The sequence below is a fragment of the Asparagus officinalis genome, chromosome 4, assembly GCF_001876935.1.
Source record: "Asparagus officinalis chromosome 4, Aspof.V1, whole genome shotgun sequence".
Taxonomy (NCBI): Eukaryota; Viridiplantae; Streptophyta; class Magnoliopsida; order Asparagales; family Asparagaceae; genus Asparagus; species Asparagus officinalis.
The window spans coordinates 25,666,307-25,683,474 of record NC_033797.1 but is presented as its reverse complement, the minus strand read 5'-3'; the positions used below and the strand labels follow the sequence as shown (position 1 = coordinate 25,683,474).

Below are 17,168 nucleotides of genomic sequence, written 5' to 3'. Positions count from 1 at the left end.
CTTTTGTAACCACGAAATCCAATTGTAACTGAGATTGAAGGAATACAAATCAAAATTTTCTTTCATTTCTTTTACTACAAATTTTCCCACAAACAAAAGATGGCGACTCCGCTAGGGAAAAAGCTTTTCTGATGAAGAAGTGGTGGCGCAGTCCGATGTTCATCTTACTAGAATGACCGTTGAAACTCTGATCATCGAGTTTGATCAAGCCAAGTTCGAGGAGGCCCTCTCCTCTGGATCCCTTAGCCCCAAGGCTATGCGTAAGATCCACAAAGTTTCTAAGGAGACTAAAGCTCCAGTTGTGGCCGACTCATCAAAGGGTTGTCTCCCCTGTGGGTTGCACTGTTCATACAATCCCCTCTCTGAAGGAGAAGACTTAGCTTCGGCATAACTCCAAGAAAGTCGATCCTCCAACCAACGCGAGTTTCGTGTTCGTGAGCCTAAACGCAACCCTGAGCTTCGTGTTTCTACTTTAGAATGCAAGCCTCGTGTTTATGAGCCCAAACATGAGCTTCGTGAGAACCAAACTGAACGTGGCCCTTAATGGCGCATTTTACAGCCAAAACGCGAACCTCAAACCTCCGTTGAACGCGAACTTCAACTTCGCATTTCCCAGTCAAAACACGACCCTCGCGTCGAGAATGAAGAACGCGACCCTCGTGTTGCCAAACCAAAATGCGGACCTCGCGTTTCAAGTGCCAAACGTGACCTTCGTGTTTCAATGAATACTCTGCGTAGCGCGACTAGATTAAGAGGCAGATATAAGAAGTTCATGGATCCAAGGCATCTAAATCAGATTCATGTCCACCAAGAGTCAGTCCTGTCCAATCATAGACCGGGGGTTCCAGTTCAAACCTCACGATCAGTGAGTAATTCTCCTCGAATCTTTACAACAGATTTGAGAGAGTTCATATCGAGTGAAAGACCGATGCAACAAATTTTTCGTTCATTCCAATGTGAACGACTGATCCCTACAGTCCTCTCGGGATGCCAATGTTGTTCATATGCGGCCAAACCGTCAATATTCAACCGACCAACGAACGTTGTTTTGCCTAACCAACGATGACGTTCGCACAGGAAGAAGTCTCCAGAGACCGAGTATCCCGGGGTCACTATTAATGTGATCGGCAGAGGGAAAGTCTCAGGTCCTAGTTCCAATGACTCTGAGATAAGTCGTTCACCGACCGTTAGAGAAATCACTAACAAGTTTGAAGGAGTCTACTGACACACTCGGACTCGAACGGGAGCCATTCCCCCTGTCAACTATTGGAGGTTAGCCAGATGAACCAATTCCGATGATGAACACTCAGCCATTGCAGAGTCCCAATCATCAAGCTCTTTGTTGAACATGAGAGCTCCGCTTATATAATGGGAAATCATGAAGATCTCGCAAAGAGACTTGATAAGCAGGAGGCCATGCTCAAATCTCAGCAGGAGGCCATCAATGAACTCTTGGCCCTGTTGACTCAAATCGTCGCAGATAAGGCCAAATCTCAGAAGACAGATTCGCCACCTAGGCAAGAATCTTCCCGAAGAGGAAGAACGTCTTCATCCCGACTTCACACAAGCAAAGGGAAGGAAAAAGAGGTTGATGACACTACTTCTGACCAAGAAGCCCACAATCTGGAATCTTCCTATGATGAAGGAAGAGAGACGGAGAACAAGCAGAATCTCTAGTCTGCCAAAATGGAAGAATTGGATGCCCGCCTCAATACCATTGCTGACAGAAGCGAGCTCCAAGATGAGGGAGTTGTCAGGCCCTATTCTGCCGAATGGAATGCAGCCCCTTATCCCGATGGTACAAACTTTTGACGGCATGGGATCACCGAACTAACATATCTATCATTTCAAGTCACAGACTTGGAATGTGATATCAAACGATGCTATACTGGCTCGACTGTTCATTAGCACCCTCAAGGGAGTTGCATTTGAATGGTTCAGAAAACTGCCTACCGGATGTATCCAAAAGTGGGCGGATCTAGAGAGACTCTTCGTGTTAAGATTCTTTAAAGGGAATACAGAAGTCTCCATCCATACCCTTCTCGCCACTAAGCAGAAGAAGAAGGAGTCCATCAAATCCTTCGTCAAGAGGTTCCGAAGCATGGCTCTCCGGTGTTCGTTAGGTATGACACAATCTACCTTAGTAGAGACCTGTCGACACAACTTGCAGACCGACCTCCTAGCCTGAATAGGAGTTACAGAATATCGTTCTTGGAGACAACTAATCTCTTAAGGTGAATAGGCTCAAAATATTATTGTCAGGATCAAAGCTGAAGATCAAAATAGGCAGGATCAGCTTGAGCAATCGGACCAAGCCCAATCTTCTCAGTCAGAAAGGGAAAATACTACGGCCACTAAAGCTAATCCTCTTTAGTAGGATGCCAGGGTCTACAATAACTATCACGTTAATAATTACCTTTGATAGTCAAACTCGTTAGATAGTGGCCCATTAGGTGATGTGTCATGTCTGCTCCTTTTTTCCCCTACACTTGTTCAAGACTGGGGGTTGGTTTATTTGTAGTTCATCGGATTATGAATAATAAATTTTCTGAGTTGTCATGTTTAATAGAATACCTCTGTCAATCACGAAGTCTACCAAAACTATCACGTTAATGATCACCTCTGATAGTCTATCAATCTGCCAATCTGCTTCAATAGGATGGCAGATCCATAAAACTATCACGTTAATATCTACCTCTGATAGTCCATCGGCTTGTCAATCCTCTTCAATAGGATGACAGGACCACAAAACTATCACGTTAACAGTTACCTCTGATAGTCCCTTAATCTGCCAATCCGCTTTAATAGGATGGCAGATCCATAAAACTATCACATTAATATCTACCTCTGATAGTCCATCGGCTTGTTAATCCTCTTTAATAGGATGACAGGACCACAAAACTATCATGTTAACAGTTACCTCTGATAGTCCCTCAATCTGCCAATCCTCTTCAATAGGATGGCAGAACCACAAAACTATCACGTTAACAGTTACATCTGATAGTCGCTTAATCTGCCAATCCTCTTCAATAGGATGGCAGGATCACAAAACTATCACGTTAACAGTTACCTCCGATAGTCTCTCAACTTGCCAATCCTCTTCAATAGGATGGCAGGACCACAAAACTATCACGTTAATATTTACCTCTGATGGTCCATCGGCTTGTAAATCCTCTTTAATAGGATGGCAGGACCACAAAACTATCACGTTAACATTTACCTCTGATAGTCCATCGGCTTGCCAATCCTCTTCAATAGGATGGCAGGACCACAAAACTATCACGTTAACATTTACCTCTGATAGTCCATCGGTTTGCCAATCCTCTTCAATAGGATGGCAGGTCCACAAAACTATCACGTTAACAGTTACCTTTGATAGTCTATCAATTCGCCAAACCTCTTCAATAGGATGATAGGTCCACAAAACTATCACGTTAACAATTACCTCTGATAGTCAAACTCATCAGATAATGGCCTACCAGGTGATATGCCTCTATTTTGATTTCATGGATAGTGCCCCACTAGGCGATGTGCCTTGTCTACCTCTTTTTATTCCCCTGCTAAGTCTTAATCAAGACTGGGGGTTGGTTACTTGGAATCCATCGGATTAAGAGTAACAAATCTTTCACATCGTTGAGTTAACATTACACTTCTGACAATCATCATCCCCACAGAGTATGCATTCAACTCGCATTACTACCAATTTGTCACGTTAACAACATACACCTCTGATAATCAACTTATCAATCCTTACCAATAGGATGATAGGTGCTCAAAATTGCGCAAATCGTAATCTTCCCCAGCAAGATACTAAGTCTTCAAAATCTTATTCAAATCACAAGCATCAAAATTCATCACTTCTGATGATAAACTCACCTAGCAAGTTTCCCCCGCGAGACGCTAATTCCCAAAATCTTGTGCAAGTCACAAGTACACATTCTCTTATCACGTTAATATCAAACACCTCTGACAACCTACTTATCAATTTTCTTTAATAGGATGATAAGTCCACAAAGTTGCTCCGATCACAACACATTCCTATCATGTTAACATCATACCTCTGACAACCCACTTATCAATCCTCTTCAATAGGATGATAAGTCCATAAAGTTGCTCCGATTGCAACACATTCCTGTCACGTTAACATCATACCTCTGACAACCCACTTATCAATCCTCTTTAATAGGATGATAAGTCCACAAAGTTGCTCCGATCGCAACACATTCCTGTCACGTTAACATCATACCTCTGACAACTCACTTATCAATCCTCTTCAATAGGATGATAAGTCCACAAAGTTGCTCCGATCGCAACACATTCCGTCATGTTAACACCAAACCTCTGACAATCCACTTATCGACTCTCGTCAATAAAGCGATAGGTCCTCAAAATTACCCCAATCGTAATATTCTTCTTATCACATTAATATCACACCTCTGACAAAATCAACTTATCGACTCTCCTTAATAGAGCGATAGGTCCATAAACTTTAGTCAAGTTAACATCACACCTCTGACAATCAAACCAACTTATCGACTCTCTTCAATAGAGCGATAGGCCCATAAAATACTGTTAGGTTAACATCACACCTCTAACAGTCAAATCCCCCAATGAACTTGTTAATCTTTTTTTAATAAGAATAGCAAGTTTTCATTATAAAATCCCTAGCGAATTAAATATTTTCTAGAATTATCCTAGTGATAATAAAGAAAATTTCTGAATTTCATTTTAAGTGGAAATTCATGCAAAGTTAATATTACATCTCTGGTGCTTCCAACTTTCTTTTAGTGTTTCAAGTAACACAAGAAGAAATAATGACAAAGTCTACGTATTTAATATCATAGCCAGTGATTATCATTAAATTAATAATCTCTGAATCCATACCTTGCATGTATGGGGAATTTTATCCCAAATCCTAAGTAGGGATAAGTCAACGCCTAATACGCGTTGCCGGATGATTCATTCCCGTAATAATGATAAAGTCTACACATTCAACATCGTAGCACTAAAATCTATGCCTTTATGCATGCGGGACTTTATCTTGATACCTAATTAGAGATAAGTCTGCATCTAACACATGCTGCCATGTAGCCTATTCCCACAATAATGGCAAAGCCCACGTATTCAACATCGTGATAGGTTGTTATTAATAACACATGCCTTGCATGCATGGGGGACTTTATCTCGATCCCTAATTAGAGATAAGTCTACGCCTAACACGCGTTACCGATTAGTCTTTTTTCGTGAAAATGACAAAGTCTATGTATTCAAAATCATAGCATCAAGTCTAAGAGGGTTCATTCTCTTAGAACAACGTTACATGTGAAACGGATTCAAATAATTCACATGCTAGCCCGACTCAAACGGTAGTCGGTAAAGGCTTATCAAATCCGTTGATGGCTGAAGATTTGCCAAAAATCCTATGCATGTTCGTAGGTCTAGTATCTTAATGGATGTGAGCCGAGACTTGAAACAGATAAGCTAAAGACAAGTCTCAAAGACTTAGTTAAAAATGCACGGAAGCCACTTCCATGTCTTAAGTCAAAACGTTAAGGTCAGACCCGCGATGCAAAAACCAAACGCCGAGGTCATACCCGTGTTCCAAATTCAACATGCAAGGGTGAGACCCGCGTCTCAAGTTCAAAATACAGGGTTCATCCTCCGCATTCCAGAAGTAGGATTGTGATGCATACCTTCACACAGGTCTTGTAGGGCAAATCTCGTCAACCAAGATGCATTCAAAGCGAATGCAGAGAACGACTCCTTTACGATAAGGAATCAACAGCTCCAAGATCAGAGTTGAGATCCAAAGTATTCCACGACTCCTTTACGATAAGGAATCAACAGCTCCAAGATCAGAGTTGAGATCCAAAGTATTCCGAAAATTTGTCCCAGTCAACCGCGAACTTTCAAAAACTTTGGAGGGGGTTCTGTAGGCTATCTAAAAATCACAATAGATAGCTGATCCCCCATCAAACACCGATGATGGAGGTTATAATCTAACGACTTCCAGAAGGTTACAATTTGAAGATTTTCACATAGATCGATGAAGGTTACAATCTGACGACCTTCACGGCAACCGATGAAAGCTCTAATCAACAGCCTTCACAATCAACATCGGGAGACTCTCATATTTTCAAGGAGCCAAGATGAAGATTACAATATGGTGATCTTTGCAACGCTCTAGCAAAAGAGACTACAAATCGACGGTCTCTTCAAATTCAGACGCGGAGCTCAACTATGCGTCCCAGATACAAAACGCATAGCTCGTGGCCGCGTTCCAAACTCCTAGAACAAAACGCAGAGGTCCTCCCCATGTGTCAACACCAAAACACGGAGGTCCTCCCTGTGTGTCAGCAACAAAACGCTAGAGTCTGACCTGCGTTGCAACACCAAAATGCGGAGGTTCTCCCCGCGTGTCAACATCAAAACACCGGAGTCAGACCTGCGTTGCAACATCAAAATGTGAGGGTCAGACCTGTGTTTTTTTTTGTGTTTGACTGGTTCAAACAGAACCTATACGGTTTTAAAACTGTATCTCCACTTAATGGGGTCGGTCACACCCCATTATGGAGAGATTTTAGGGGGTATTGCACCCCTTAAACTTTTGAACAGTTCCAAAACTGTTTCCCATGATTTGGGGATGGTTACACCCCACTTAGGAGTGATTTAAGGGGCGGTTACACCCCCTTAATCCCCTATAAATAAGAAGAAACTCAACTGAGTTAAGGGTTGGAACTTCTTGGCTCGGATTGACCCTTCGGCTTGGCAGCAATAGGAGAGATCCTTGGGTGAGCTTTTGAGGAGATCACCATCATCCTCTAACGAAGATCATCTTCAACTTCGACAACAGAGAGTCTTCTGGCCTTGGCTTATTAACCGATTTTTGGTTCAAATCAGCTCTTTCACAAAGTTCTTCTAAACTCGTTCAGAGTTCTAAAACTTGCTTAGCAAGTTCTCCACAGCGTCAAACTGTGAGGAGAAGACATCGTTCCAGTGAAACAAGACGTTCGGATCGTCAACGAGAAGCAAACTCGACGCGAGCATTTGAGGGAGGCATCTCATCGCCACCGTGAAGAACCCAGAATTAAACAAAGGGGAGAATACAGATCATTCTCTTCTCTTTTGTAACCAGGAAATCTAATTGTAACTGAGATTGAAGGAATACAAATCAAAATTTTCTTTTGTTTCTTTTACTACAAATTTTCCCACAAACAGTAAAGATGAACCTGATACTAGAGAGGAAGAACTTTATATTCTATCTCCTGGTCTCTTTTTTATTGGTAGAGATGAACCTATCTAGAGAAGAATAATTTTATATTCTATCTCCTACTGCAAAAAAACTCAAAGTAGGATTTCCACTTTGAGAATCTGAAGGGTGAAAATAAGAGTGGGATCTCCACTCCGAGAATAAAGAAGATTTAGATAACCCTAACTGTTAAAAGATTTGATTATCCAATCAAAAAGTGGGTTTCTCATTTATCACTATAGAATTCCAATTTTAGTCCTAACTGTTTAAAGGTTTGACCAAGTGGGGAATGTGTGAAAACCTTTCATTTATTGAGAGGTGATTCCGATTTGGTCCTAACTGTTTAAAGGTTTGACCGAGTGGGGATTTGAGAGGATCCTAACTATTTAAAGGTTTGATCGTTCAATTTGTAGACCTCTCATTCATGGAAGGAATCGAGAGGGGATTTTGGCTTTGGTCCTAACTGTTTAAAGGTTTGACCGAATGAGATTGGAACAATTGTAACTGTTTAAAGGTTTAACCATCTAATTTGAGTGGACCTCTCGTTCATGGAAGGAATCGAGAGGAGATTTTGGCTTTGGCCCTAAATGTTCAAAGGTTTGACCAAATAAGAGTTTGAGACGATCCTAACTGTTAAAAGGTTTGATCGTTCAATTTGTGGACCTCTCGTTCATAGAAGGAATCGAGAGGGGATTTTGGATTTATGACCAAATGGGAATTTGAGATGATCCTAACTGTTAAAAGGTTTGATTATTCAATTTGTGGACCTCTCATTCATGGAAAGAATCAAGAGGGAATTTTGGCTTTGGTGCTAACTGTTTAAAGGTTTGACCAAATAGGAATTTAAGACGATCCTGACTGTTTAAAGGTTTGATCGCTCAATTTATAAGTGATCCTCTCATTCATGGAAGGAATCGAGAGGGGATTTTGGCTTTGGTCCTAACTGTTTAAATATTTGACCAAATAAGAAGTGGGAGTAGGATACAAATAATATTGAGAATGTTGACTTGTACAAATCACTTGGTGGGGGTTTTCGATGTCAAGTGGCTAGGATTTAACACGAAGGGGTTTGATAATCGCTATGGATTAGCAGATTAAAATTTTGGACATCATGTCAAGACTTCAACAGTAGGAGTGTTAAGGGCTTAGACACAATGGGAGTTCGAATGGATTTAATCGTGAAGAATTTCGGTGGACCTACCATTAATTAATTTGATCAGTGAGGGATTTTATGGTGGAGGATTGTGAATCATTAAGCACTCCACAATTACTCTGTTTGAGTTTTGTGAGGGAAGATTATCTCGATGAAGTCATTGAATCTCATCTCAACGAAAGAGTGCTTCAAAAGTCAGAGTAGGAGGGTTTTAATCATCTTGAAAATGATTAAATAGCCATAGTGGAAGATTCTTGATCATGATTAAGAATAAATTATTCTGATGATTGGTTTTCACCTTGAATAATCAATCGGTTTGGGGTTATCCTTAAAATATACCATGTATAGTATTCTCCAGGAACTTCCCATTGGAATATATTGAGGTATACCACCCCCAGCTCTTTGGCAAATATGAATCCAATTATATTCAGCCACATTATTGGGTTATCCTTAAGAATATTAAGACTAGTATTCTCTAAGAACTTCCCGTTGTTGGAAATAAGGAAAGTAGTTTAACCTCATATACCCGTCAGAGGAAAGTGAGAAGTAGTTTATACTCTTATACTTTTTGGAGTCATATGGCGTCCTTATTTGGCTTGTTTTGCCATTATGACACCGGAGTCAATTAAGATTTGGATTTTGTTTTTGAGACCAAAGCAAACCTTGGTGGGATGAAGAACCCTTCTGTGGTGCACAGTAGTTTGGATTCATAATCCTCTTAGCTCTCTCCTTGTCTTTAATAGGTGGTAGCTTGATTTTGTCGTTGGCGAGGAGGTATTTTAAGATGGCTGGAACTTCATTATCTTCGAAAGAATACTCTTTTGGGGGATTCAGATCAGGAGTCTTCTGTTGCCTCCCGGGTTGCTGTTGTGATGTTTGATTGGTGTTCACAACGATTACAGGTATCATCGGTTGGATTCTCTTATCTTTCTTTCTTTTAAAAAAAGCGTTCAGCTTGTTCGTCGCGTAGTTTTAACTCTTTCCAAGTGACTGAAGGTACGACCCCCAGGGCTTCCAGGACATTAATGGAGAGATTGTTGTGGTATGTCTGCAGGATGAACTCCTCTATGATAGCATCTCTGTAATTCATTACCTTGTTATGAAAATGCTTAACAAAATTGTCGACTAACTCTCCATCTTTTTGCTTCTCATCCAGAAGGGTTCCGATTGACACTTCGGTGTTATCATCAAAGAAATTGCTGAGGAACAAACTTTTCATGTCATCCTAGCAGTTGACCTCTCAGGCTTGAGACGTCGATACCAATCGAAGGCGGCCCTACGAAGGGTGCCAACAAATGACCGGACCATCAAAGCCTCGTTTCTAGAGATCATGCCTAAATGAGACTTAAAATAAATCAAGTGCTAATTAGGCAATCTCTTCCCCTCAAACCGTGTGAAGTTAATCAGATTGAATTTTGCCAGATACGGAATTGAATCTCATTCTCTTGGATAGGGACATGGAATACCCATCTTCTTTACTTCCTGAGTGGACATCAATGCATTTACCTTTTTCTCTAGCTCTTTCATCATCTCGTCATCACCTTCATCTCTCTTCGAGTGATGTTGAGCAGAAGCAATTGGGTCACCCCCGGTGTTTTTGAGTGGTGCAATTGAACCACGCCTAATATTATTGTTGAGAGGATCCGTTGAACCACCCCTAGTGTTATTGTTATTAGGAGGTGTGTCAGCCATAATAACTTCATCCACTTCTAGATCACTGTCATCTACAACATTCTGAGTGTGATGGCTAGATTTAGCTCGCTGAATAGACTCAGGAGGTTGATGTCATTGAGCTTGCAATTCTCTTATTTGTTGGATAGCCAACTCCATTTCCGTCTTCATCTTAGCTCTAATTTCTTCATGTTGCTTGGCTAGAGCTTCTTGAAGCATTTGAGCAAACAGATCAGGAGTGATTGTGAACACTTCTTTGGTTTGCCCCGTGCTAGACATTGTATCATCAGAAGCAATCGCAGAACAAGTGTCCAAAAGTTCATCCTCCGAGGACATTCCTTCATGCATTCTCTTGTAATCTCTACGTCTGATAGTTCCTAACTAGAGTTGAGACATCCGTTGAGCAATTCTTGGATTGACTTTTACTCCCAGGGAAAAGTCGGGATTTGATTCACTTGAATACCGCTTAGATTTTTCTTTATTAGCCATGTTGATGGTGATTTCAGGGAATTCGTCATCTTGGACAACTGATCTTCTCTTGCGGAAATGTCCGGCTTGGGCTTCAACATTTCAATAAAAAGCTTTTGGAACACTAAGACTCTTTGCGGGATAACTTCTTGCTTAGAGTAGTCACATTTCGATAGTACTGCTCTAATGAATTACTGATAGGAACAATGAGAGCTTATTTCTCAGACAATCCTCTTTTGAGATTTGTTTACACCCCCAGTTTGATAGTACAACTCATCGGTATGATTGTCGGAGCACCCTATCGTCTGTTGGTGTGACCTCCCAGGTATAACGCTGTCTTTTGGTGGAAACGTCTTCTTCTGAAAATGTAAAGTCTTGTCAACATTCTCAGGAGTCGTATGTTTAGAACCACCCTTTTGTGGGTGTTGAGTCTTAACGGCCTTCTGAGTTTCGATATGAACCTCTAAGCGGGTGGAAATCAGGATTTTCCCAACTTAGGATTGCTTTGGGTTGGTGGGAGGACGCGTACAACCCATAACCTGACGAGTCATTTGGATTTTGTTCACCAAATCCAAGCATTTCTTGACTAGAGCTTTTCCTCGATCTTCATGCAAAGGACCAAGGCGATCCACCATTGTGATTTTGAAGTTTGGTAGGTCAGGAGTAATGCAAGGCTTGACTGATGATGTATCAGATGTAATTACAGTAGACGAATGAGAAACAGACGTTGACGAAGTTTAGGGAATAGCCTCGGGAATTTTCCTTTGGCCGAGACACTGGTCAGTGTCTCGGACATGGCTGCTTTGTCCGAGACACTGGCTAGTATATCTCGGACAAGTGTACTTTGGCCGAGACACTGGCATGTGTCTCGGCTAAAGGGGACACTCCCTGTTGCCACCAAATTTGATTTTCACACAAGTACGAACTTTGGGGTCCAAACTTTGCATGTTCTTGGTGATTCTTTGGGCACTGTTTCCTTCTTTCTAAGAGCGTAAGCTTGTGTGACACCTGCATGATGTTTTTTGATGCGTTCTTCCCTCGTCGAACGAGTCCTCTTGATGAGAACTCACTCTTCGGTTAATGACTTGGAGGACATGTCAGAAACTTGATGTTGACGTGATTTAGTTGCATGATGAATCCTAGACTCTAAGTTCATGTAGTATTGAATCCTATCGACCTGTTCTAAGGCCTTAGCGAGCTGACAAGCAAGATGTTAGCTTGTCTCTGACGAGACCTCTTCGTCAGAGTTGGCAAACTTCGATCAAAGGATTCCTTAATTAGGGAGGAATCGTCGTGAGCAGGGTTTCTGGTTTTAGGGGTCGCGGGGAAAATGTTGCGAGGGGAGGCCTCGGCAATGATTGGATGAGAGTCTTCATCTTGGACCTTCTTTGGCGTGTTAGCCTTCTTCAATGGTGAGATCCTCCTGCACTTGCGGGATAAGGAAGATCTTGAAGAGGATGAGAATAGATATTCCTCAAACTTAGTTTGGTTGAACTCATCCTCGACCATGGATTCAACTAGTATCTTGATCGGCTGTGACACGACGATCTCGGTAGCAAGATCATTGGCTCCCACTGTGGTCGCCAGCGTGTTTGCGTCAGGAACAAGTTTTGTTGTAGAATTCATTATAATTATTTATCGATTATAATGAATACAGAAGAGTGAGTTTCGTACTTTATAAAACTATGCTTTACAACAAAATAAAATTACAGATGCTCCTTAAAAACACACGCATGATCGTTTTGGATCACTGCTTATGTGGGATCTTTGCCTGTGCTGGGGGTGCGTTAGCCCGTGGACCACCGAATCACATATTTAGATTGAACCGTGAAGGCTATTTGGGAATTCTTGCTTCATTTAGAAGTAAGAAAAGGAAGTGAATATCTTATCGAAGTAAGATTAATACTCTTCTTAAGATCAAGTTAAAGCTGAGATCTTAAGAAATCACAAGAACTCTGAAAAAGACTTGCACATGATAAAGACTCTCTCTTTCTTGCTTGGAATTTACCAAATTGCTCATGTCTCTCTGCTTAATCTGCTCTATTTGCTTGGATCCTCGTTAGTAATGGTCCTAGGGGGTATTTATAGCCTTTAGAAATAATAACTTCCATCAAAAGTTGAAAATAAATCATCTCGGGGAACTCCTATTTCCAAGACAGTTGTAACTATCTCGGAAGCATAGGTTGCTTTCCATTTCCGAGACAGTTACAACTGTCTTGAAAATGTGACTCTCCTCAGCCGTTTTGTAACTACTTTAAACAAGTTTTAATTCCCTTATTGGGCAGTTATTGATGTGATTTCCGCTTGTAACGTCTTCCCCACATTCGAACACGATCTTTGGTAGTTATGAAGCCGCGTGGCATGCACAAATCTCGAGAAAACTGCCATTCTTCTCTCCTTAACTTCTGAGACAGTTAGGATTGTCTCGGAAGTGTTGGACTCTCTTCATGCTTCCGAGACAGTTAGGAGTGTCTCAGAAGTGGTGGACTCTCTTCATGCTTCCGAGATAGTTGTATGTGTCTTAGAAGCTATTGTCCTCTTTATAGTTTCTGAGACAGTTAGGACTGTCTCAGAAACTATGAATCCCTTTTATGCCTTCAATGCAAGTTTTGTGCCTCGAAACTCGTGTGATGCACTTTTGATACATTCCTTAGTTGATATTTAGTTTTGGACGATCCTCTGTAACTCAGATGATAATGTATCGCTTTTTCTCCATCTTTAGTTGTGTGTGATGATCTATAGGCAATTTTTGACGCCTATAATTATTTTCTAAAATCAGCTCAGCTTTACACATTGTCCAACGTATACAGCTAAGCATTCATTGAATTATGTGAAAACTTTATATGAATGGGAATCATTTTCTGAAATCAGCTCAGCTTTACACATTGTCCAACGTATCCAACTAAGCATTCATTAAATTGTGTGAAAACTTTATATGAGTGGGAATCAATTTCTGAAATCAGCTCAGCTTTACACATTGTCTGATGTATATAGCTAAGCATTCATTGAATTTTGTGACAAATTGATAACAGTTGGAAATCATTTCCTAAACTCAGCTCAGCTTTACACATTATTCAACGTATACAGCTAACCAAAGTTTTATAAATAGCATACTAGATTAGGTTCCTCCACACAATTATTCGTTGTTGTGTTAAAATTATTCCTCCACACAATTATTCGTTGTTGTGTTAAAATTATTATTCTCCATTTCTGCATACTTCAGTCATTCTTTTCTTACTTTAAAAATGAATTTTGATGCTGGAGGTCCATCATATTTATCATCATCTTCATCTTCGGATGATGATAATTTTTTGAAAAATATCATTGCAGAGATTGATGAAACTGAAGAAGTAATTCGTGAGTACATTAACAAAAATATAATCCTCGCTAACAATTTACGTCAACAAAACTACCAACCGATCCATGGTGGCTCGATTCCCAGTCATGCAGTGATCAACCGCGATCGAGAAACTGCGCATCAGAATTTCACCATAGATTACTTTGCCGATAATCCATGTTTTGGTGAAGATATGTTTCATCGTCGATATCAGATGTCTCGAAGTTTGTTCCTTTGTATTGTTGATGCAGTGAAAGATCATGACTATTACTTCCAACAACAAAGTGATGAACTTGGTAGAATGGGATTATCACAGTTCCAGAAAGTAACAGTTGTTTTTCGTATGTTGGCATACGATCTACCAGTTGATGCTACGGACAAATACGTTAATATAAGTGAGTCAACAGCAATTGAAAGTATGACAAAATTTTGTCATGCTATGGTGGAGATATTCGCAGAGAGGTATCTACGAACACCTAATGCTAATGATATTGCTAGGCTACTCTATATTGGTAAAAAATATGGTTTTCCAAGAATGTTAGGAAGTCTTGATTGTATGCATTGGAAATGGAAAATTTATCTAACGGCATGGTCTGGGCAATACGCGGGACATAGTGGGTCACCAACTATTATCCTTGAAACTGTAGTAGATTATGATCTTTGAATATGGCACGCATATTTTGGTATACCAGGTACCAATAATGATATGAATGTGCTGGAGTCATCTAATCTTTTCTCTAATCTAGCTCAAGGTATTGCTCCTCACGCTCATTATGTTATTCAAGGAAAAGAGTTATTATTTAGCTGATGGTATATATCCAAAATGGGCTACTATTATACAAACAATCCAATAGCCACAAGGTAGGAAGAAAAAAATATTTTGCCATGAAACAGAAAGCATGTAGAAAAGATGTAGAACGTGCGTTCGGAGTTCTCCAATCATGATTTGCAATTGTCGCAGGATCAGCACATTTTTGGAAAAAACATGTGTTACATGACATAATGATTGCATGCATTATTATACATAATATGATAATCAAGGATGAACGTGATTTTTATACACCAATTCAAGAAGTGAGGGAAGCACCAACACCAGAAGTTGATATTGTAGTAGATGAAACTACAAGATTTAACTAATTTATTGCACGTTACAGACAAATCAAGGATAAAGATGCCCATATTACGCTTCGTAATGCATTGATAGATCATCTATGGGAGGAATACACTAATTCAGATAGTTAAGTGCACATTGAATTTGTAATTTTTACATTATTATTAATGTTTAATTATTTTCTTGTATTTTATTTTCTGTTGTGTTCTTAAATATAATATTTTAGCAATATAAATAATAAAAATATAATATTTTATTAATCAAGTTATTTTAATTAATAAAATAATATTTTATTGTTTTATTTGTTTAATTTTTTAAATAATAAATCATTTTTTTGAAAAAATATGTGAAAAAAATAAAATTTGATATGTGGGGTTAATTGTTGAAATAGTTAAAAATATAAGGAATAAAAAATAATAATATAAAAGAAGATAAAAATGAATATACTAAGAATATTCTTTTTTTGTGTAAAAAATGGTGCAGTGGGTTAGAGATGAATTACTGTTTGATGTGGCTTTTGCACCATTTTGGTACAAAATTTGCACCATTTTGGTGCGATGCGTTGGAGATGGCCTAATCCCCTCAATATACTATTTCAATATTACAATATTGAGAATCACAAGGATCAGGTCGAAGTAGGCATCAGCTACCTCTAAGCCCTCAGCATGCAAGTTCCCTGCTCATTATGCCTATTGGAAATGGGATACAAGTTTGGGGGTTGAATAGGGTTGCTATAATTTTTTGGATAAACCTAGAATATACAGCGAAAATAAAACATAGGAAAAACTGAAACCAACCAACACAGTAACATACGAGGTTCTTATATTAGTCCAGATCAAAATCCTATGTTCACTCTTCCTTCTCGTGAAGGGCCTTCTTACAATGACCGGAGTTATCACTGAATCACAACCCGATTCAATAGATTTTTATAAACAAGACCATAAAATCTACCCCAAACTAGTCGAGATGTCTAACTCCTCACAATGATCAGAAGAAAACTAGCGCTACCTAGCCACATTCAATTATCCTTGCTTAAGCACGTCAAACCTAAATTACCTCGACTTAAGTAGCCATCAAACTTGCAAGTTTGAAATATAAAACTAACCCTAAAAATAATTAAAGCATAATTGAAAAGATCTTACAATCATTTTAAAATAAATTATTCTTCAAATCAATGTTGATAATGATTCATGAAGAAGAGATGTTGATGTTGAACACAAAAGGGCACTCCTCCTTATTAAGACAGTTTTTCAATATTGAGCGCGATGAGAAAATATTGAATGAGGCTCAGAGAATCAAATTCTCAAACTCAAACTCTCTCAAACCCTAGAATTTGATCTCTCAATCTTATGCAAATAGCCTCACTTTTTCTCGTTCTTATTGTTGTTAATCTCATCATCAATCCCTCTTATTATTGAATTGGAAAGAGTTTCTCTAGTCAGAGTTCTAATAGGAGATCAAATCTGTCAATAAACGACTGAGATAGAATCCTAAAACCTATCAAAACACGTTCAAATCGTTGATGGATAAACTTGACCATCGATTGGTTGTTGATGATCATCAATAGTTCCCTATAGTCCATCGATTATTTAATTTCTGATTTCTAAAATTTATAAATTGTTGACCTTAATCCATCGATGATTAAAGCGAGCATAGTTGACAGCAGTCCATCAATAGATCAATTTCTTGTTTATAGAAAATATATATTGTTGATTACAGCCCATCAATGACTTTTTTGACCACCGATTGTGCCTCGAGATCTAATAGGCTGATATCAACTATCGTGTTAATTTTGCATCGTTTCGGGTCATACCTTATTCGTATCTGTTTCTTCTTGAAATATATCACCGTACAAACTAATTAGTACCAAACGAGAATCAGTTATTTATCAAAAAATAGATATTTAACATACAACATTATACCTGAACAAAGTTCTAACAATCTCTCCATTTTGATAATAGTAAAACTCAAAATTTAAAATCTGGAAAGTAAAAATATATAATGAGATATATATACAGTTCAAGATAATCATATGACATGTATCATATATAATGCAAGTAGCACCTACAGTTACACATACATGAAAAAGATCAGGTAATCCAAAAACTACCCCTAAAACAGAAAAATATGAAACTCTTTGTTTGAAACCAAACATGAAAACTCCCCCTAAAACTATGAA

The 17,168-nt window shown here is 39.2% G+C and overlaps 1 protein-coding gene across 1 annotated transcript; it reads left to right on the top strand.

Annotated features, from left to right (window-relative positions):
- LOC109838376 lies at positions 1,687-14,542 on the top strand. The gene is made up of 2 exons (XM_020406826.1): positions 1,687-1,798; positions 13,872-14,542. Exons 1-2 carry the CDS (start codon positions 1,687-1,689, stop codon positions 14,540-14,542), a joined length of 783 nt encoding a protein of 260 aa, XP_020262415.1.

Excerpts from the sequence above, each read along its gene's own strand:
- LOC109838376 (XM_020406826.1), top strand. The coding sequence starts at position 1,687 with ATGGAAGAATTGGATGCCCGCCTCAATACCATTGCTGACAGAAGCGAG. Across the intron at positions 1,799-13,871 it reads TGCAGCCCCTTATCCCGATG|AGATTGATGAAACTGAAGAA; the intron begins GTACAAACTTTT and ends ATATCATTGCAG.